The following is a 23,467-nucleotide window of genomic DNA, read 5'->3' on the forward strand; positions in this document are numbered from 1 at the left end:
AATAATCTATCATATTCTTTGATCAATAATGACTGGAACTATAACCCTTTTCTTATTGATAAAACACATATGCATAAGATTTGATTTTTACTTCTACAAGTAAACAAAAATATGTAGAAATTCACATTTAGCATCTTAGTACCTATTTAATATTCCTCTTCCTAGAAGGAAGTGTATGTGATTAAAAAAGTTAGAGTTTGGAGTGAGAACACATGAGATTGACCATGATTTTAGACAAGTCACTTAACTGAGCTTCTATTTACTTATCTATGAAATAATGATAACAATTTTCCTCTCTGATATTATTCCATATATGTAAAAGACATATATGAATGCAGTCAGTATAAACACATATATTCAAAAAGTACAGCCCAATGAAAATAATTCTCTCTGCTCTACGCTATGGAGTTTAAATTTTGTAAGGAAAAGAACAAAGAAGATTTTAAAAGTCTGGTCTTATTTATAAAGGACCATTCATGTCTTCTCTGTAAACATACGGTTTATTTATGCTTTTAATAATGAAATTAAGATAAATAATCAGTTCAGTCAAACATAAAATAATTTTATCAATATAGTATTTGCAGAGAAAGAATTCACTTCATCGAAATATCACAACACTGAATTTCACAGTCAAACCCACATGCAGACTGTAGTATAATTTTACAGAAAGTTTTGATGGAATGTGTTAAATACAAAAATAATCCAATGTAATTTCCATTTAGCACATTGTACAAAACTCATTCTTCAATGGAATTAATAAGTTTACAATCTTTCCCATAAGATGCTATGTATTCAAAGTGCTCTGTAGCAATGAGGTTGAGATCAGCGAAAAAATACTGTAGAACGCCACAGTAATACAGCTCAGTAATAAATGAAATTGGATATAATGTAGATGAAATCCACTCATAAAATGTAAGACAATGGAGATCTATGATGTGCCATGAGTGGTGCTCATCCCCAGTAGGGGGTGGGGCTGAAGGACTTCATATATATATATCATTACATGCCCAATAAAAATGAGTTTAAAGTTGAGGTCATCACTTTTATAAGTGAGTACCATTGCTTAGAGAAAAAAGAAAAAGAGAGAAGAGAGACAGATGGTAAAAGAGAGAGAGACAAAGTACACAATGATTCTGCAATCCATTTTCCAACTGAGACCAATCCTCAAAACAATCAATAGTCTGTGACAGCAGTTTTCAGACTAGAGAGTACATGAGAATTACCAAGAGGGCTTGTTAGAACACCAATTGTTCTGCCCCACCCACTGAGTTTCCAATTTAATGGGTATGAGATGAAGGCAGGAATTTGTGTTTGGAACAGTTCTGGGTGATGCTGATATCCTGATCAAGGGACCACATTGTGAGAACCACTGGTCCATTATACCTTTGATCACTGAATGACTCCTTTATTAAAATGAAACACATCTATAAAGATTAAAAAAAAATAAAGATAATATGCCTGGTCCTTAGGGACACAGGGCAGCCAGTATGGATTGTATAATGATTAGGGCAGCAGTACTCAATTTTGCCTACATAGTAAAACCAACTGAAGAATTAAAAAACAAAAAACTGATGCCTACACCCATCTAAAACTAATTCGATCTGAACCTCTGGGGTAGGGCCAGGGATTGAATCATTCATGAAAGTGCCCCATGAAAGTCTAATGTGTAGCATAACTGGAGAATCACTGCTTTAGGACGTTTTCTTTCACCTCCTCACATAATGAAAAGATGGCCAAACACATGTGCCCTTTGGGGCACTGGCATATGAACAAAGAAAGATATCACAAGGAAATCAAAATCCCCAAGGGGCACACTGATACACAACTATTCCTAGTGATATGGGGGCAGGGGTAATTTAGGAAGAAGTTGTGACCATGGATTTGCAATGCACTGCAGGGTTAGTTCACAGGTTTGAAATAACAGAACTTGGGAAGGTGAGCAGCATGCTAATTTAATCCAAGTTGAGTAACACCAACCGGAATCTAGAGTCTAGAATGTTGCTGTATGGACTGATGTGCAATGTTTACCTGCTATAGTGGTTGTTACTCATTTTACGTAGCTAAATTATTTACTACATTGATTTAAATTGAGTGGCCCTATAAATAAGGCCCCCAGGAGTGAAATGCCACAAGCATTTACCTGTCTACCTCTAAAGCAAGACTACAGAAACACGCAAAAACAAAGGGCAATTTGAAACAAGATTTACACTTAAAATTACTCATCTGGCATAAATAGAAAGCATGATTATTTCTAAGTGTAAGTGAATAGACATGCCATGGAATCCTTTTCTGGAAGGACTTACAGGTCTGGATCAATCTTTAGCACTGAGTATACCGGGAAGGACGTTTAGAGCTCATTTTCACAGGCAAAGCCACAGATTGTAAATAAAACACTCATGTATGAAACTGGGACTAATGTGTGATTATAAATTAAAAGGAATTTAAACAAACCCCAGACATCAGGACTGGAACTTTCAGGTAATCTTTGGTAAAAGTCAAACATTTGAAAACTATCAATTTGACTTGAATATAGACATGTTAACTGTATAGACTTAGGTATCAGCCTCCTCCATTAGGAACCAGCACCCTAGGGAGCATCTGAGCAGCTCTTCTCAAGGTACTCGAGGTGCTACAGACCAGCATTGGCAGACTGGGAACTGCTCAGACAAGCACAGGGATTTAAAAAAAAAAAGAGAAAATCTAAAGTCCTCGTTAGCTGATTCACTTTGTTATAAAGCAGAAACTAACACACCATTGTAAAGCAATTCTATGTCAATAAAGATGTTTAAAAAAAAAAAATCTAAATTCCTGGTGAGATGCTCAGGTGATCCTTCTCCTCCACTCTAAGTCTTCCAGAAGACATCTTGAAAATATCCTGAAAAATAATAAAAAGGATAGGACTATGAATATAATCACTCACGACAGTAGAAACCAGGCACTAAGGGTACGAGGGCATCAAGGAAATAGCAGGAACATGAGGAAATGTTGGAAATAATTTTGGTCTTTAGTCTTCAATATTTTACATATATACATATATTTTAACACATTTTAAATATTTTAATATATGCTATATATATATATTAAACTGCACAAAAGTGCAGAATGGAGACACAGAGCCCATTTAAAGGCAGACAATCACAAAGGGAAATTAATTCTGGAACAGAGTTTAAGCCTTTCCTCCTGTGACCTGTCCCTGTGGCACACTCTCTCCTCTGCACCCATCTCTGGGGCCCTGTAATGGAGGCAAGGAGGATCTCACTGCTTCCTAGAGCTGTGCTTGCAGAGACGGGGGCTGTGACTTAGAGCTGCGAAGGGAACAGAAACTGGTTCCTGTGTGGCTTTGGCCACCCTGTCCGTCTCACCCAGCCCCCTGTCCTGATGGGCTTGGGGCGCAGCAGCCCAGAGTTGAAGGGGGTGTGTGTGCAGACACTGAGAAAGGGATGAGCCAACCCAAAGGGGGGATCTATTTAATCCTGCAGACAGGGCAGGCTTAAACTCACCATCAGCCGCGAAGTCTCTTAGGCCTTCCTGGGGTTCAGCGGAACATCTGGGTCTTCACTTCCTCTGTGCACTGCATGCTCTCGCTTCTCTTGGGCCCCAGTGCAATCGGGCTTTCCAGGGAGTGTTCCTGCGTCCCGTGCACTCTCTCCCCTGGGCTCTGACCCTCTCTCTTGGGAAAATCCCATTCTGAATTCTTCAGCTGCCCCGGACTCCTCACGGACTCCACCTCCTGTGTGGGTTTAGCTTCCCCTCCCTCCCGAGCCGGCCCTGGCGGTGGGCAACCTTCCAGGTCAGAAGGTTGCCCTGCAGCCTCGACCTCAGCCTCCGTCTCCCAAGTCATTGTCGCCTCCTCCCCGCTCAGCGCTGTTTCCTCTACAGCCACCTTGTGTGCAGCTGCCGTTTCTCCGAGCGTCTCATCCACTCTGTGCCAGCTTTCCTCCCCAGCCGCATCTGAGAAGGAGAAGGCTTCATGCGCTTCTGTTTGCCCCCCAGCTGTCTTCGAAACTGCCAACGCCTCCCGCTCTGCGGCTGGTCCTGTCCCTCCTCCTCCTTGGTGGCGACCTTCCCCAGCTACAACCACGCCCCGCGAGCCCCTGTCCCCCTCCGTGTCCCTGTTCTTCATCAGCCCTACCCCCCGAGTGGGCTCTTCAAAAGCCACCTCCTCTGGGTCCTCACCCATCACTTCTTCACTCAACTTTCCTGCCATGGTGGATTCTCCCTCGGGAACACCTTCTTGGATCCTGGCTGGGACAGCCGCTCCCTGTGGCCCCTGTAAAGGCCCTTCTTTATCCCTCCCCTCCCAGCCCATCAGGCTGTCTTGATGTTTGGCTGCACACTCCCGGGCATCGCCGGCAGGCCCGGGTGTCTGTGCCCGCCCTGAGAGCTCGCTTTCAGGGCCTCCTGACATCCCCCCTTCTGCAGGGCTCGCGCCCTCGTCCTGCTCTGCGGGGCCCACGTTCTCCCCGAGGCGCAGCCCTGCTCTGCCTCTGCGCCCTGTGTCTCCAGCTTCTCTCGGTCTTTCTCCTCCTTCTTTCCCCCAAACTGTTATGTTTTCCAGGGACTTTTCAAATCCAGGGGATGCTTCAGACATGGTCAGTGAATCCTCTCCTCGCGGCCCTGCGTCTTCAGTCAGTTCAGACGCCCGCACGGCTGCTTCAACCTCAGCACCATGCCCCATGTCATTTTGGGGGGCTTGTGTCTCTTCCTTGGGTCTTACTTCCTTCATGGGTTCCCCCTCATCCTCTTTCAACTTTTGCTCGTCTTCTAAAGTGTCTTCATCCTGAAGCGCCTTTGTCCTTGCCACCGCTTCCCTCTCAGATTTGGTTTCCCCAAGAGGTGTCTTTGGCCTCTCAGATTTCCTTCTCTCGCACGCTGCACCTGACTCCTCAGGTGACATTTCTTTCCTCTCATCTTCCTTCTTAGACTCTGACTCTATCTCAACCTCCTCCCTTTCCACAGGGCCCTTATGAAGTTCTTCAAGGCTGTCCTCCAAAACCCCCGTCCAAGTTGCCTGGGCCTTCACAGAAGTCCAGGAGCTCAAGGGCGTTTCCCTTCCCAGCACTGCCCCCCTCTCCTTGGCTGGCACCTCTCTCCGCAGGATGGCCTCCTCTACACCCTCCTCTTTCTCGGGTGTAGCTCCTCCGGGTCCCACGTCCTCTAGGTCTGTGGATGCTTCCCCCTCACTGTCCTCCACACCTGGCTTTGCAGACCCGGCCTCGCTCACAGCCGCTCCCTCAGACTCTCCCTTCTCCGGCCTCGCTGCCTCTCTCAGGGCCGCTGCCTGGCTTGTAAGCACCGCCTTCTCCTCACCCTGCTCCCGGTCAGAGGCTGCCGTCTCCGTCTCCAGCACCGTTTGCTTCAAGGCCTGCTCCTCAGAAGCCTCCCCTTCATTCAGACCTCCAGAATCTCTTGCTGCTTCTCGTCCTCTGGGGTCTAGCCCCTCCTTTTGTTGCCTTCTATCCCCTTCTGCTTCTGCCTCCGCCCCACTTACTACACCCTGAGGGATCGTTCTTTCCTCTGTAAACTGTCCTACTAATGCCGGCTGCTCTACTGTTGGCTTCCACTGCCCCAAGGGAACCTCATTAACCCCTGCTTTTCCCCACGGTGCTGCATCCCCTTTTTCTTCTGTGTCAGCATCCCTGTGTTGGGGACCTTCATCTTCCTCCACTGCTTCTTTCTTCTCCAGTGTATGCTCTTCTGATGCAACTTGCTTGGATTCCTTGTTTGAGCTGAGTGCTGCCCTTTCCTCCACCGCTAAATTCCTATTCAGTGCTATAAAATAAGGTTAGAAATCAAGGTTACTTTAATCAAAGTGCAGGGAGAAAATATTACAAAAAATCTTAGATATATAAGAGATATTTATATATAATATCAAGGGGCTACTTATATTATCTATACAACATTTTCTTGGTTCTAGGATGCCATTGACTATAACATGTACCATGATTTAACAATGGCTTTTCGTGATGAAAAGAAATGGTATCAAATTTAATGGGCACATTGGTATTAAAGGAAAATTGAACATCAGAAATGTTGAAAACAAACAAAAAGTCCATGTCTTAAAATAATAAAATCTCTCTCTTTCTCTCTCTCTGTCACACACACACACACACACACACACACACACATCCCACTTTCCTTTGAAATATTATGACTTGCAGAAAAAATTATGCAACAAGGAAAATAGTGAGGACTTAATTTTAAGAATCATTGTTCTCTATAGCACCATAATATGCCTGTTAGCTTATGTTTCTTGTACTCATATGGGCATTTAGCAACAGAATCATAATACAATGTGAGCTGATCATTCATTACCCCACACATTACTCCCATTAAAGCTACTATATCTAGATATAGTCATCAAATAACTTTGTAGTTCAAGGTAAGACTTTTTACTAAAGACACGAATTTGTATTATAGGTCAGAATACTTCCCATCTACATTCAGAAACTGATTTGCCTTTGGCAAAACAGGATCACAGAGCAAGACAGGACTTTTTAGTCTGGGACAATTTTCAATATAAATAACCTACTTGAAGTATTTCATAAGTTCTCATCCATAATTTCCTGCAAATCTGGGTGTTCTAGTTTTCATACTTCAATAAATACAAGTTCAATATGTTTCTTAGAAGGCTTCAAAAAGATTTCTTATTATTTAGCAAATACATGTATTTCTGTTGCAATGATCCATGCAAAATAAATAAAGGCATTTCAGGCCAAATACCAAAAGCATTTAAATTTTCCAGTTGCAGAATAATACTTAGGGAGATAGCTTCTAAAATGGTCACCTCAATGTTTTCTATCAATCTAATTTTTTTCATTTGTAAAACACACTGGACTAGGTGCTATAAAATAAGTTATAAAACCAGGGTGTCAATCTCCAAATTATATAAATTTATAAAGTAGGCAAGTGTGTCTTCCTCACATTTTTTTCTCTTGCTTGCCCTTTTGTCTAGCCATCTCACCCCCACCCCATCACCAACAATCTCCCAGAAACCTAAAGCCCTAATCTTACTCACTTCGTCCCTATTCTGATACCCCATCTGGGAATGTCTTATAACTCCAGTTCCTCTCCAGACACCACACCTGGCTGTCCTTTTTGCTTTCCCTTGGCCTCTTGCCAGCTATTAAAATAAAACATTTTGAAGTAAGACAATAACAGCACATATTACATTTCCCTTAAAAATGCATTTGGGGGCTTCCCTGGTGGTACAGTGGTTGAAAGTCCACCTGCTGATGCAGAGGACATGGGTTCGTGCCCCAGTCCAGGAAGATCTCACATGCTGCGGAGCGGCTGGGCCCATGAGCCATGGCCGCTGAGCCTGCGCGTCCGGAGCCTGTGCTCCGCAAAGGGAGAGGCCACAACAGCGAGAGGCCCGCGTTCCGCCAAAAAAAAAAAATAATAATAATAAAATGTATTTGGAAGGTAACTTTATTCAAATGAATAACATAGAAACTTCAAGTCTATCAGCAGGGACGGTGTTGAGTTTTATAGGGGGTCCTCAGCATACCACAGCAGTTATTTACTAAATATAGAACCAAATGCTCACTCAGAGAACATGGAGCCAATTCACTTGAAAGAATACAGTTTGTTTTATTTTGTTACAGATTATTACTGGATTCAAAACAAATGAAAACCATCATTTGGAACAACAATGTATCAAGTCCCTTTAGTAGTATATGTGTTGTTATTCAAATTCCTGCATGAAAGTATATTAAAAAGTTGTCAGAGGAATCAGGCTCCCTGACTTCAGACTATACTACAAAGCTACAGTAATCGGGCTTCCCTGGTGGCACAGTGGTTGAGAGTCTGCCTGCCGATGCAGGGGACGCAGTTCGTGCCCCGGTCCGGGAGGATCCCACATGCCGTGGAGCGGCTGGGCCCGTGAGCCATGGCCGCTGAGCCTGCGCGTCCGGAGCCTGTGCTCCGCAACGGGAGGGGCCACAACAGTGAGAGGCCCACGTAACGCAAAAAAAAAAAAAGCTACAGTAATTAAGACAGTATGGTACTGGCACAAAAACAGAAAGATAGATAAATGCAACAAGATAGAAAGCCCAGAGATAAACCCGTGCACATATGGTCACCTTATCTTTGATAAAGAAGGCAAGAATATACAATGGAGAAAAGATAGCCTCTTCAATAAGTGGTGCTGGGAAAACTGGACAGCTACATGTAAATGAATGAAATTAGAACACTCCCTAACACCATACACAAAAATAAACTCAAAATGGATTAAAGACCTAAATGTAAGGCCAGACAGTATAAAACTCTTAGAGGAAAACATAGGAAGAACACTCTATGACATAAATCACAGCAAGATCCTTTTTGACCCACCTCCTAGAGAAATGGAAATAAAAACAAAAATAAACAAATGGGACCTAATGAAACTTAAAAGCTTTTGCACAGCAAAGGAAACCATAAACAAGATGAAAATACAACCCTCAGAATGAGAGAAAATATTTGCAAACGAAGCAACTGACAAAGTATTAATCTCCGAAATTTACAAGCAGCTCATGGAGCTCAATATCACAAAAACAAACAACCCAGTCCAAAAATGGGCAGAAGACCTAAATAGAGATTTCTCCAAAGAAGATATACAGATCACCAACAAACACATGAATGAAAGCTCAACATCACTAATCATTAGAGAAATGCAAATCAAAACTACAATGAGGTATCACCTCACACCAGTTAGAATGGCCATCATCAAAATATCTACAAACAGTAAATGCTGGAGAGAGTGTGGAGAAAAGGAAACACTCTTGCACTGTTGGTGGTAATGTAACTTGATACAGCCAGTATGGAGGTTCCTCAAAAAACTAAAAATTGAACTACCATACAACCGAGCAATTCCACTACTGGGCATATAACCTGAGAAAACCATAATTCAAAAAGAGTCATGTACCACAAATTTCATTGGAGCTCTATTTACAATAGCCAGTACATGGAAGCAACCTAAGTGTCCATCAACAGATGAATGCATAAAGAAGATGTGGCACATATATACAATGGAATATTAGCCATAAAAAGAAACGAAATTATTTGTAGTGAGGTGGACGGACCTAGAGTCTGTCATACAGAGTGAAGTAAGTCAGAAAGAGAAAAACAAATATCATATGCTAACACATATATATGGAATCTAAAAAATAATTTTAAAAAATGGTTCTGAAGAACCTAGGAGCAGGACAGGAATAAAGACGCAGTCGTAGAGAATGGACTTGAGGACACGGGGAGGGGGAAGGGTAAGCTGGGATGAAGTGAGAAAGTGGCATTGACATATATACACTACCAAATGTAAAATAGATAGCTAGTGGGAAGTAGCGGCATAGCACAGGGAGATCAGCTCGGTGCTTTGTGTCACCTAGAGGGGTGGGATGGGGAGGGTGTGAGGGAGACACAAGAGGGAGGGGATATGGGGATATATGTATACGTATAGCTGATTCACTTTGTTATACAGCAGAAACTAACACACCATTGTACAGCAATTATACTCCAATAAAGATGTCTAAAAAAAAAGTCAGTTATGAAAAATATTTAAAGAAAGTCCTGTTTTGCTAAGCTGACCTCTAAATTTATGGAATTAAAGAACATTCAGAAATACAGGGTAATAAAATTGCCTAGCCACCATGTAATAATATACTATGCCTAAATTCTAGGAGAGAAAATGCTAATGGCATCCAGCTGAGCTATTACATGCACACACACACACGCACACGCACACACACACACACACACAGGGGAGTCAGACATGACATTTCTGAAGCAAGGGAGAAAGAGTGATTGAAGCCCTTCTAAGAAATATCAGTACAAAAATATGACGTGTTCTTGATAGCAACCTCATGGGCTTTTGGGGGGAAACATATAACGAATATAAGAAAGTGAGCAATGTTCACAAACAAGGGAAATCTGATTTAGTGGCTGAGTGTGTACTTGGCAGTCAGGCAGACCTGGGTGAGAATGCCAGCTCTGCCACGTAGTTGTACGAACTTGGGAAATAACACTTCTCTAAGCCTTCATTCTCTTATCCATATAACGGGAATAGCAACACTTGACTCAGAGAATCCTTGTGAGAGTAAACCATGAAATGCTTAGCACAGCGCCTGGCACACAGGAAGCCCTAACAAACCTTCCTTACACACTCCCCTCCCACTGCGTACAACGTATGATATTTTCTTGTTTGAATGGGATTTAATAGACAACAACTACTCTACCTGCCTTGCAGAAGTTTGGGGAGGTACACTAGAACTCCTCTGGTTGAACGCCCACTACGAAAGATTTGGATTCTCAAAGCTCAGTGTCCTTCTGCAACTCAGCCCACTCCAAGTTCAAGTGTCACCTGGTCCTCTCCACATGGCTCCGGGGGAACGGGAGCTCAGGGAACCAGCGCAAGTGCAAATCATCTGGCTGCTTCTATTTATTGTGAGTAATAAAGTCCTTTTTCTCTGACCGAGGAGTTTTGTGTCTTCTGATGTAACTGTGGCTGGCTAACTTATTTACTTGATAATAGAGTGAAATCTCATATACCTCCCAGCACTTGATGCCTGTTATTAAAAATTGGGGGTGGGGGTACTGTGACCATATGAGGAATAAAATGAATCACCCTCCCCCTGCCAACTGCCACACACACATACGTGTATTCAAATCAGGGTGTTTTTAAAAATTCATCCACTAAATATAGGGAAACCTGATTTCAAGGACACGGGCTGTTTGACCAGATATGTATGAGTCATGGTCTGTTGAGTCACTCTAATGTGCACTCTTGCAGCTGGAATACTCATCACCAAGAGCCAGGTCGTTTGCTGATGGCAATGAATACTTCCTGAATTTTAAAAAATAAGGAGTTCAAGTAAATCCTCATGAAATGTGCCTGGGCTCTTCATGTCTCCAGTGGGTCAGTTAGGTATATCCACCTACCTGGTCAGCTAACTGGGAGGCAGGCTAAGAAATAAGACTGGTCTGAAAATCCCTACCAGTATTTTTCATTATCTGAAGTCCTTTTTTAAAAAATTCTAAGCACCACTGTATTCAAAAAAGAATGATAACTTTCATATCTGCGGTCAGCTCCAAAGCTCCCCTTAATGCCTCCACCTCCTGCCATCATATTCACTAGTTGAAAAGAAAATAAAGGTGGTAGAAGGAGGAAACAAGGATAGGAAGATGAAAGATGGAAACAGCACTGTCTTTTGCAGAGGATTTCTGAAGGTCTTTCCTAGGTAATGATGTGCCCTTACCTGCACCTGTGTCAATCTCCACCTTCCTTGAGTGCTTCTCTCCTCCGTCTGCACTGCTAACACCAGACTCAGAGTCATAGTGGCAGTGGCAGCCAGGACCCACATCTTCAGCTACTACCTGTCCAACTGATTGGAGACCATATAAAATATCAAAAGGTGTTTAAAACAGGTCATGGGAACATTGTAAGTGGAACAGCAGCAAGTCGGATTAATTTAAAAGCATTAAAATATGACTCTTTTTAATATTTATTAAGATTAAACAGAGTTCAAGCTATGATTTCAAAAAGAAAACACAATAGAAGATCATGAGGTAAAGAAATCCATGTAAAGAAATACTTGCATTAAAAAAAAACAAGGCAATAGCCAGAAGCAGTGATGGATTTGTCAAATACACATGCAATGAGATGACTGCAAAGGAGTTATAGTTGCCTTTTGCTTTTTAGAAACATGTTATGGCTTTTATAATCCCAATCATCACTGTTCTATTAGATTTCTAAAACTACCAGAACTGACTATACTATAAGCGTTTCATCCATTAGTAGATTTTAGTGATTTGACCCCAATACTCACTCCATGTGACCAGAGCAAAAAAGCTATTGCATGATTCTTATAAATTTGACAGTAAAAGCTGTTGTAGAGATTCCTGTTATCTGCTGCTGATTACTGGCACTGAACCTTAGGAACACAAAGACCTAAGAAGTTCAAGTCCCATACTAACTGTGTCAGCTTGGGTAAGTTCTTTGGCCTAAGCCTAAGCCTCAGTTTACCCATCTGTCAAAAAGAGATATCTACTCAGTGGTTATATTGGGAGGATTAAATGAAATAATACCTGTAGAACATGCTTATATTTCACTTATTAGCAAGTGCCTGAGCACCTAATAAATAATAATAGATGATAAAATGATGAGCATGTCTATTATAAGTATTATCGCCCAACCTGATAATTCTCGACAACACTTTAATATCCATTAACTTTGTCTTTAGTGTCTGACACATCCTTGTCTATATCCCTTGCCTATCATCTGATGACCTGTGTCTCTAAATCCCTGACATCTTTCATTATGCCACCTCCTGGTTAACAAAAGTTCACTCAAATAACACTAGACCTAGATTTGCCCTCCTAGATAAGAGCACAGTTTCTCCAAAATACCCTTTTCCCCCTCCCTCCCTCCCTCACTCTCTATCTCTCCCTTTCCTTCTCTACCTACCTTCTCTCTTCCTTTCTTGCTTTCTTTCCTCTCAGATATTCTGAGCAATTTGGTCCAAAGACTGTACTTCAAGAAAAAACACAACTAGAATGTGGTCCCTTGCTCAGTTTAAGGTGGATTGCTAAGGAGCAGTTAGTTACTTACTGATCCCGCTGTGTTTGGAAACAAATAGTGAAATATCTGCCTCATGTGGCTTTTGGAGAAAAAATGGAATGACTTAACCATAGTAATCTTAAGAGAACAAACATGGAAATGAAAAGAGGTGCATCACATAGTTCCAATGTATTCTCTTTAAAAAAATTTTTGAACGTCAGTTTTCCTCATTCATCCAATACACCAAATAAAAAATGTCTTTTACAGTAATTTAAAGATGATATCAACTCATGAAACTTAGGTTATAGTTGGATTTTTTAAAACCAAGTCAACCTTTAGTTTAGTAACTTTATAACACAGTACCTATAAGTTAAATATCATCTTACCCACAGCACTGTATAACTAGAGAGTTTAAATAGTGTTTTAGGTCTTTGTGTATAAATCTGCTTTGCTGACTAAGCAATAGAAATCCCAAGGATGGTAGGCAGGAGAGTGGGAGGAAGCCTGATTTGGTATCAATTACTGAAGCTTTGTTTCATCAGAGCCAACAGGACATCTAGGTTTCTCCCCCAAGTAGTCCACAGGCTAAAAAGAAATATGGTTTATTTTACAAATATTGAATCAGTATGTTGTACACCTGAAATTAATATAATGCTGTATGTCAATTATACATCAATTGAAAATTTTTTCAATATGGTTTACAAAAATAATAATAAACAATTAGCAGCTATTGAACCAAAAGACTATTCTAAGAAGCCAAACAATACTAGCATAATCTGAAAATTACAACTCACTCAGAATTGCCTGAAGCATGTAATCCTTCTGTCTCAGGACTGTAATCACCACTTGCCCATGTCAGCTGGCTTGCCCCTGGAGGGTTAGGCTTTGGAAGTCGATGAGAGCCTGGACAGTTAGGTGCTGCCTGCTTCAGATTCAGCAAGAATGGGACACTGGCCTGAGCATTAAGGATTTATTAGGTGTGAGATCAGAAAAGACCCCACCTGGTCATTTTTTTCTCAGATGTTCTTCTGAAACTGAAACTTAAAAGCAAGACCTTGGCCAGTGTCTGACTTTGACTGTTTTCCACCTACAGTAAAGGAGGACTATGCATGCTGAGACTCCCATGCCAGCAATGTGACACATCACCCTGTTTCCTCTATCTATTTAGCCCTTCATCCCTCAAGGCTCTGCTCCTTCACCTTGCTATAAAGATGACCATTAAAAGTAAAGAGAGTTGTCAGTTCCCACAGCATCTGTAGCAAAATGGAAGAGGCTCAAACAGAGAATTTCACAGAAAAATACTTTTTCCATTCAAATGATATAGGATATTTCAAGATGTTTTTAAAATACCACAATATTATTGCATTCCAATGTGAGCTTTTTTTATTATGAAAACAAACATATTTTAAAATAATATAAACATTGTACTTCCCCAAAATATGAAAATAGTACATATTCACTACTTAAAGCTTGAAACAATAAAAAGTACAGAGAGGAAAACAAAAATATCCTAGTTTCACCACTCAGAAACAAATACTAGTTAACATTTTGGCAGATTTCTCAGTACCTTTTACTCTTATTTAGATGACATTTTGTATCCCATTTTATTCATTTAGCAATATATTGTGACTATATCCACATATCATTAAATAAGAACTATTCTTCAATAACTGCACAGAATATTCTAATAAGGTTTTACTAAAATTTGGCTAACCAACTGCCTAGTGTTAAATATTCAATTATTTCCATTTTTGTGATTAAAAAGCTACTTAAAATACTACTTATAATTATTTTATTATTTCTGACTATTGCCTTAGGATAAACTGTTGGAACTGGAATTGCTGGGTCAAAGATAATTTTTAGAAGTTTTGATATATGTTTCTCTTTGTACTTCAAAAAAGGAGGTATCAATTAACAATTTCACCTATAATGATGAGAGGCCTTACGTCCCTGTACTATTGCTGACAGTTCTCAATTTCCACCAATTCTTTCTAAATTTGATAATTTAGTTATTGAAAAGTGGTAGCAAGGATATGGTTTGCAATATTAGTAGGCAAGCTTTCCAAACTCATTCCCTCTCCTCTGCTTGCTTTGAAACTACACAAATTGTTCCCATCTTAAAACATGCTAAGAAGAATAACTGAGGCAGAAGAACGGATAAGTGACATGGAAGATAAAATAGTGGAAATAACTACCGCACAGCACAATAAAGAAAAAAGAATGAAAAGAATTGAGGACAATCTCAGAGACCTTTGGGACAACATTAAATGCACCTACATTTGAATTATAGGGGTCCCAGAAGAAGAGAAAAAAAAAAGCGATTGAAAAAATATTTGAAGAGATTATAGTTCACAACTTCTCTAATATGGGTAAGGAAATAGTCAATCAATTCCAGGAAGCGCAGAGAGTCCCATACAGGATAAATCCAAGGACAAACACACTAAGACACATATTAATCAAACTATCAAAAATTAAATACAAAGAAAAAATATTAAAAGCAGCAAGGGAAAAGCAACAATTAACATATAAAGGAATCCCCATAACCATCTTTTGGCAGAAACTCTGCAAGCCAAAAGGGAGTGGCAGGACATATTTAAAGTGATGAAAAGGAAAAACGGACAACCAAGATTACCCAGCAAGGATCTCATTCAGATTCGATGGAGAAATGAGCACCTTTACAGATAAGCAAAAGGTAAGAGAATTCAGAACCACCAAACCAGCTCTACAACAAATGCGAAAGGAACTTCTCTAGGCAGGAAACACAAGAGAAGGAAAAGACTTACAATGACAAACCCAAAACAATTAAGAAAATGGTAATAGGAAAAAACATATCGATAATTACCTTAAATGTAAATGGACTAAATGCTCTAACCAAAAGACATACACTGGCTGAATGGACACAAAAACAAGGCCCATATATAGGCTGTCTACAGGAGACCCACTTCAGACCTAGGGACCCATACAGACTGAAAGTGAGGGGATGGAAAAAGATATTCCATGCAAATGGAAATCAAAAGAAAGCTGAAGTAGCAATTCTCATACCAGACAGAACAGACTTTAAAATAAAGACTATTTCAAGAGACAAAGAAGGACACTACAGAATGATCAAGGGATCAATCCAAGAAGAAGATATAACAATTGTAAATATTTATGCACCCAACATAGGAGTACCTCAATACATAAGGCAAATGCTAACAGCCATAAAAGGGGAAACTGACAGTAACCCAATCATAGTATGGGACTTTAACACCCCACTTTCACCAAGGACAGATCATCCAAAATGAAAATAAATAAGGAAACACAAGCTTTAAATGATACATTAAACAAGATGGCCTTAATTGATATTTATAGGACATTCCATCCAAAAACAACAGGATACACTTTCTTCTCAAATGCTCATGGAACATTCTCCAGGATAGACCATATCTTGGGTCACAAATCAAGCCTTGGTAAATTTAAGAATATTTAAATTGTTTCAAGTATCTTTCCCGACCACAACGCTATGAGACTAGATATCAATTACAGGAAATAATCTGTAAGAAATACAAACACATGGAAGCTAAACAACACACTACTTAGTAATCAACAGATCACTGAATAAATCAAAGAGGAAATCAAAAAATACCTAGAAACAAATGACAATGAAAACACGATGACCCAAAACCTATGGGATGCAGCAAAAGCAGTTCTAAGAAGGAAGTTTATACCAATACAATCCTACCTTAAGAAACAAAAAACATCTCAAATAAACAAACTAACCTTACACCTAGAGCAATTAGAGAAAGAAGAACAAAAAAACCCCAAAGTTAACAGAAGGAAAGAAATCATAAAGATGAGATCAGCAATAAATGAAAAAGGAGTAAAGGAAACAATAGCAAAGATCAATAAAACTAACAGCTGGTTCTTGAGAAGATAAAAAAAAATTGATAAACCATTAGCTGGACTCATCAAGACAAAAAGGGAGAAGATTCAAATCATTAGAATTAGAAATGAACAAGGAGAAGTAACAAGTTACACTGCAGAAATACAACGGATCATGAGAGATTTCTACAAGCAAATATATGCCAATAAAATGGACAACCTGGAAGAAATGGACAAATTCTTAGAAAAGCACAACCTTCCAAGACTGAACCAGGAAGGAATAGAAAATATAAACAGACCAATCACAAGCACTGAAATTGAAACTGTGATTTAAAATCTTCCAACAAACAAAAATCCAGGACCAGATGGCTTCACAGGCAAATTCTATCAAAAATTTAGAGAAGAGCTAACACCTATCCTTCTCAAACTCTTCCAAAATATAGCAGAGGGAGGAACACTCCCAAACTCATTCTATGAGCCCACCATCACCCTGATACCAAAACCAGATCAAGATGTCACAAAAAAAGAAAACTACAGGCCAATATCACTGATGAACATAGAGGCAAAAATCCTCAACAAAATACTAGCAAACAGAATCCAACAGCACATTAAAAGGATCATACACCATGATCCAGTGGGGTTTATCCCAGGAATGCAAAGATGCTTCAATATACACAAATCAATCAATGTGATACACCATATTAACAAATTGAAGGAGAAAAAACATATAATCATCTCAATAGATGCAGGGAAAGCTTTTGACAAAATTCAACACCCATTTATGATAAAAACCCTGCAGAAAGTAGGCATAGAGGGAACTTACCTCAACATAATAAAGGTCATTTATGACAAACCCACAGCCAACATCATTCTCAATGGTCTACTAAGATGAAACCATGTCTACTAAGATCAGGTAGACTGAAACCATGTCTACTAAGATCAGGAACCAGAAAAGGCTGTCCATTCTCACCACTATTATTCAACATAGTTTTGGAAGTTTTAGCCACAGCAATCAGAGAAGAAAAAGAAATAAAAGGAATCCAAATCAGAAAAGAAGAAGTAAAGCTGTCACTGTTTGCAGATGACATGATACTATACATAGAGAATCCTAAAGATGCTACCAGAAAACTACTAGAGCTAATCAATGAATTTGGTAAAGTAGCAGGTTATAAAATTAATGCACAGAACTCTCATGCATTCCTCTACACTAATGATGAAAAATCTGAAAGAGAAATTAAGGAAACAGTCCCATTTACCACTGCAACAAAAAGAATAAAATGTCTAGGAATAAACCTACCTAAGGAGACAAAAGACCTGTATGGAGAAAACTATAAGACAATGATGAAAGAAATTAAAGATGATACAAACAGATGCAGAGATATTCCATGTTCTTGGATTGGAAGAATCAACATTGTGAAAATGACTATACTACCCAAAGCAATCTACAGATTCAATGCAATGCCTATCAAACTACCAATGGCATTCTTCACAGAACTAGAACAAAAAATTTCACAATTTGCATGGAAACACAAAAGACCCTGAATAGCCAAAGCAATCTTGAGAAAGAAAAATGGAGCTGGAGGAATCAGGCTGTCAAACTCCAGACTATACTACAAAGCTACAGTAATCAAGACAGTATGGTACTGGCACAAAAACAGAAATATAGATCACTGGAACAGGATAGAAAGCCCAGAGCCACACCCACGCACATATGGTCACCTTATCTTTGATAAAGGAGGCAATAATAAACAATGCAGAAAAGACAGCCAGTTCAATAAGTGGTGCTGGTTAAACTGGACAGCTACATGTAAAAGAATGAAATTAGAACACCCCCTAACAAACACCATACACAAAAATAAACTCAAAACAGATTAAAGACTTAAATGTAAGGCCAGACACTATAAAGCTCTTAGAGGAAAACATAGGCAGAACACTCCATGACATAAATCATAGCAAGATCATTTTTGACCCACCTCTGAGAGAAATGGAAATAAAAACAAAAATAAACAAATGGGACCTAATGAAACTTAAAAGCTTTTGCACAGCAAAGGAAACCATAAACAAGACAAACAGACAACCCTCAGAATGGGAGAAAATATTTGCAAACGAAGCAACTGACAAAGGATTAATCTCTAAAATATACAAGCAGCTCATGCAGCTCAATATCAAAAAATCAAACAACACAATCCAAGAATGGGCAGAAGACTTAAATAGACATTTTTCCAAAGATATAGAGATTGCCAACAAACACATGAAAGGATGCTCAACATCACTAATCATTAGAGAAATGCAAATCAAAACTACAATGAGGTATCACCTCACACTGGTCAGAATGGCCATCATCAAAAAATGTACAAACAGTAAATGCTGGAGAGAGTGTGGAGAAAGGGAACCCTCTTGCACTGTTGGTGGGAATGTAACTTGATAGAGCCAGTATGGAGAACAGTATGGAGGTTCCTCAAAAACTAAAAATTGAACTACCATACAACCGAGCAATCCCACTACTGGGCATATACCCTGAGAAAACCATAATTCAAAAAGAATCATGTATCACAATGTTCATTGGAGCTCTATTTACAATAGCCAGGACATGGAAGCAATCTAAGTGTCCATCGATAGATGAATGGATAAAGAAGATGTGGCACATATATACAATGGAATATTACTCAGCTGTAAAAAGAAACCAAATTGATTTGCTTGTAGTGAGGTGGATGGAGCAAGAGACTGTCATACAGAGTGAAGTAAGTCAGAAAGAGAAAAACCAATACCATATGCTAACACATATATATGGAATCTAAAAAAAAATAAATGGTTCTGAAGAACCTAGGGGCAGGACAGGAATAAAGACACCGACATAGAGAATGGACTTCAGGACATGGGGAGGGGGAAGGGTAAGCTGGCAGGAAGTGAGAGAGTAACGTGAACATATATACACTACTAAAGGTAAAACATATTGTTAGTGGGAAGCAGCTGCAGAGCACAGGGAGATCACCTCAGTGCTTTGTGTCCACCTAGAGGGGTGGGAGGGAGACACAAGAGGGAGGAGATATGGGGATATATGTATATGTATAGCTGATTCAATTTGTTATACAGCAGAAACTAACACACCATTGTAAAGCAATTATACACCAATAAATATGTTTTTTTAAAAAATGCTAAGTATCTTGAGCAATTCTATATGAGAAGAACGTTTTGCCAAGAACTTTTCATTTGAATTTTAAGAACATAAGAAGGCAATAAAAGCTGAGTAAATATATATGCAGGTTTATTCCAAGTTCCCAGTCACCTTGAAAACTTTGCGTGTTCTTTGATCATTCTTTGTGTAGCCAATCAATTATCTTCCCAACAACTCACTATGACAAAATTCATGACTTACATCATCTACCTATACAGTAGAGATGTTCCTGTGTTACCTTTGTCATTGAAACATTGCTTACAAAGATCCAGGATTAATCACAACTCAAGACCACAGCTGTTCGAAGATAACATACTCAGAAAGCTAAATTCTATCCTCCACACAGTAGCAAGAATCTTTTCAAAACTTTCAGCTCATGTCATTTGTATGCACTAATTTTTCCAATGGCTTCCTACCTCAGAATAAACTCCTCCCAATGGCGTATAAGTTTTTCCCTCTGGCCTCATTTCCTCCAGTCTCTGCCTTGTCCATTCTGCTCCTGTCACACTGACCTCCTTCCAAATTCTTCACTCAACAACGATGCTCCCAGTTTAGACTCTGTGCATTTGCTGGGCCTTCTGCTTCCTGTGCTCCTTCTTCACATGACAGAGTGGCTCACCCTGGCACCTCATTCTGGTCTTTGCTCAAATGTCCCTCACTGAGAGAGGACAGCCCTAAAAAATACTACCCCTTCCTCAAACCATCACTCTATGTCCTTACCTTGACTTTCTTTTCTGCTAGCACTTAGCCCAGATGCCCCATTACATGTTTATCTTTCACTTGTTAGGCACATCTCCTCCTCGAATATAAGCTCCCATATAGGGAAGGACTTCGTTATGTTCACACCAGGAACAGTGTGGCATAAAGCAGATACCTAACAAGTATTTCAGAAGAAATCTATTGAAACAAACAGCTATATGCTTTCACAATTCATTCAGAAATTGTATTTAGACTGCAACTCATAACACGTGATTTTCTTGTTCTTTCATCGAGACCATTCTATCCTGCCTATGGGATGATAAAATTGCATTTTACTTTAGTCCTAACAGTTTTTAGGTCTATATTACCTGGCCAAGCACCATGACTTCCGCTGATTCATATGTAAAAGTATAAAATGTCTACTTCTACATACATTTTACTTTATACTATATGATACTTTATTCTTAATATATTATTTATATTCATAATGTATAAATTATATTAATTTCACAAATCCACATGAATTGTTCCATCATTAGAACACCATGTGTCACAATGCATTAAGACAGCTTAAACTAAAAATAACAGAGAAAAATAAACACACGAAAATAACACTATGCCCTATAATACTGAATTAACTCTCAAGGGCACTACCTCATTGTAGCTAGCAATTATAATCTTTTACCTTACTCACTTCACTGCATATGACACATCTTTTATATAAATTCACCTGATTTGTTGGTGGACTGGACAAAGCCCAATTAAGTGTGACATATTATAAAATAGAAGGAAGTTATCGTTTTATGTTATCAGCCTGAAAGGTAAGAAGGCATTGACTATAGTACTTTACAAATTTATTCATTGCTATGATCTTAAGTGAAAACAATTCAGATTAAGTTGTATTAACTTAGACTCAACAAAACATCATTCATTGTACATCATTTTTTTAGCCCATAGACTTATTCTTAACATAATCACAATTTTTATTCTAGGTCTAGTTGAAATTGATTAATTCAGTGCTATACAAACTGAGATAGAATCTTTTACACATTATCTCAGTCCTCATTTCACTGCAATCTAAGGTTCTAATCAGGGAGCTAAATAAAATACACACGTTTCAATCTTCACCAGCCTTCTGATCTAACTCATATAAGCTGTGACCTAAATGACCTTCATTTCAAGCATATAACTTTGATTCTATCCCTCTCTCCCTCAGCCACCTAACTGAAGGCTCAGTTAAGGAGGAGGAACCACCATAACCTCTTTGCTTGGCATCAATATCAATATAACTCACGATACTTTCAAGACCTGGTTTAGTTTATCTGAAATTTTCTTAGGAATATAAAGGCTTTTGAGAATATCTGTCACTTCCTTTAGTCTATTATTCTAAATATTTACAAATTTATTGCATCATTTCCTTGAGTTTATTTTAAAAACATTAGCACCCAGCTGTCATAATCTACTAATCCTTAGATTTTGATACCATAATCCTTCTACATCGTTCTGAATATTTTACATGATCTTTGTTTTATTTTGCTTATTAATATCTTATTTTCCACTGTACTTTATTCACTCTGTCTCTGGGCCTCTGTAATCCAGAAATTTTGTTCTTTTGTGGAAGATGGACCATAGAACAAATCTACCAGTTCTTACACAGAAGGCAACATATTTTTAAGAAAAGTTGCAAAGTTATGATACTAAGGCCATACAATGGCATAACATACACAGTAAATAAGAATAAAAGTACAGTTATATGTGCTGATATAAAAAGATATTCAGGATACAGTGTTAAGTGAAAAAAGCAAGTTGTAAAACAAAAATGTATCATGTTTCCATCTGTATATAAAAATAAGGTCTGTATATATATAATATATGAATGCACTTATATATGTGTGTATATAGAGAAAATTCTCTGGAATCATGCACACAAAAAAACTTTTCCACAGTTATCTATCTCTCAGGAAAAAGAATAAAGGCCAGGGAAGGAAGCCTTTAGCTTTCATCTTATTCTCATCTGTTCTGTATTGTATAAACTTTTCAACCAATCATTTCTAAGAAAAAAATTTTTTTCAAAAACCTTAAAATGTCTATTACGTTTGATCCAAAAAGTAAACTTCTTGGAACCTAGCCTAAGAAAATAATTATTAATTTCAAATTATCGTAGGTAATAAGATACTACAGTACTACTAGTAGTAGGAAAAATAGGAAAAATAGGGAAATGTTTAAATTATGAACAAACCACAGAATGGAATAATACAGACATTAAACATATTCATGAAGATTACATAATAACATAAAAATACTTATGGTATAAGGTTAAGAATAAAAAGCAAAATATAACATTTTATGGAAATATGAAAACATAACTTGTAAACTCTAACTTTAGAAATAAAAAGACTGACCATATGTTATAGGTGATTTTTGTGTGTGATAAATCTATAGATAATTTTAAGCCCTCTTTTCTCTATTTTCTAAATGTTATTTCATAAGCTGTTAATGAAAAATAAACACTGATAAAGAGGTTTGGTACGTATATTAGAGCATAAGAGAGATAAATAATCATAAACGTTGCCATCTAGTGTTGAACTCACCTCAATGAAAAGATAATAACAAAATGTTTTAAAATTATAGATGTCATCAAGTCAAGAACACAAGTTTCCCATAATAGTTGAGAAAAATAATAAACCTATATACTCTTCATTTCACAAATCCAGAGGGGGGGAAAAAAACCCACTCTCGGGCTTCCCTGGTGGCGCAGTGGTTGAGAGTCCGCCTGCCGATGCAGGGGACATGGGTTCGTGCCCCGGTCCGGGAAGATCCCACGTGCCGCGGAGCGGCTAGGCCCATGAGCCATGGCCACTGGGCCTGCACGTCCGGAGCCTGTGCTCCGCAACAGGAGAGGCCACAACAGTGAGAGGCCCGAGTACCACAAAAAAACCTCGCTCTCTTCCAAGTGATATGATCCTAGTCGAATACTTCTATTATTCTATCTATCCCCTAATTTCAACCTATATCATGTGCATCTTATTTTACAAAAAGTTGTCTACTTCCATAAATCCAGGTAAACAATCTAGTTTTCTGAAGTGGAAATAAAAGAAATACTAGTAATAATGTCAATGTTGCTACTGAACTTTAACATCCGTACCTTTTTGGTCAGCAGTTTACCAAATTGTACAAATTTTCTAGATTATACATTACAT

General features: G+C 38.9%; 1 protein-coding gene across 1 annotated transcript in view; it reads right to left on the reverse strand.

The window, feature by feature from the left end:
• Positions 1–3,518: 3,518 nt before the first annotated feature.
• Positions 3,519–23,467, reverse strand: part of ERICH3 (glutamate rich 3) — a 91,114-nt gene continuing 71,165 nt past the window's right edge. The window contains 4 exon segments of the mRNA XM_065886272.1: positions 3,519–3,781; positions 3,784–5,762; positions 7,189–7,202; positions 15,250–15,278. Of these exon segments, the coding sequence (XP_065742344.1) occupies positions 3,519–3,781; positions 3,784–5,762; positions 7,189–7,202; positions 15,250–15,278 (2,285 nt within the window).

The sequence above is a fragment of the Phocoena phocoena genome, chromosome 1, assembly GCF_963924675.1.
Source record: "Phocoena phocoena chromosome 1, mPhoPho1.1, whole genome shotgun sequence".
Classification (NCBI taxonomy): domain Eukaryota; kingdom Metazoa; phylum Chordata; class Mammalia; order Artiodactyla; family Phocoenidae; genus Phocoena; species Phocoena phocoena.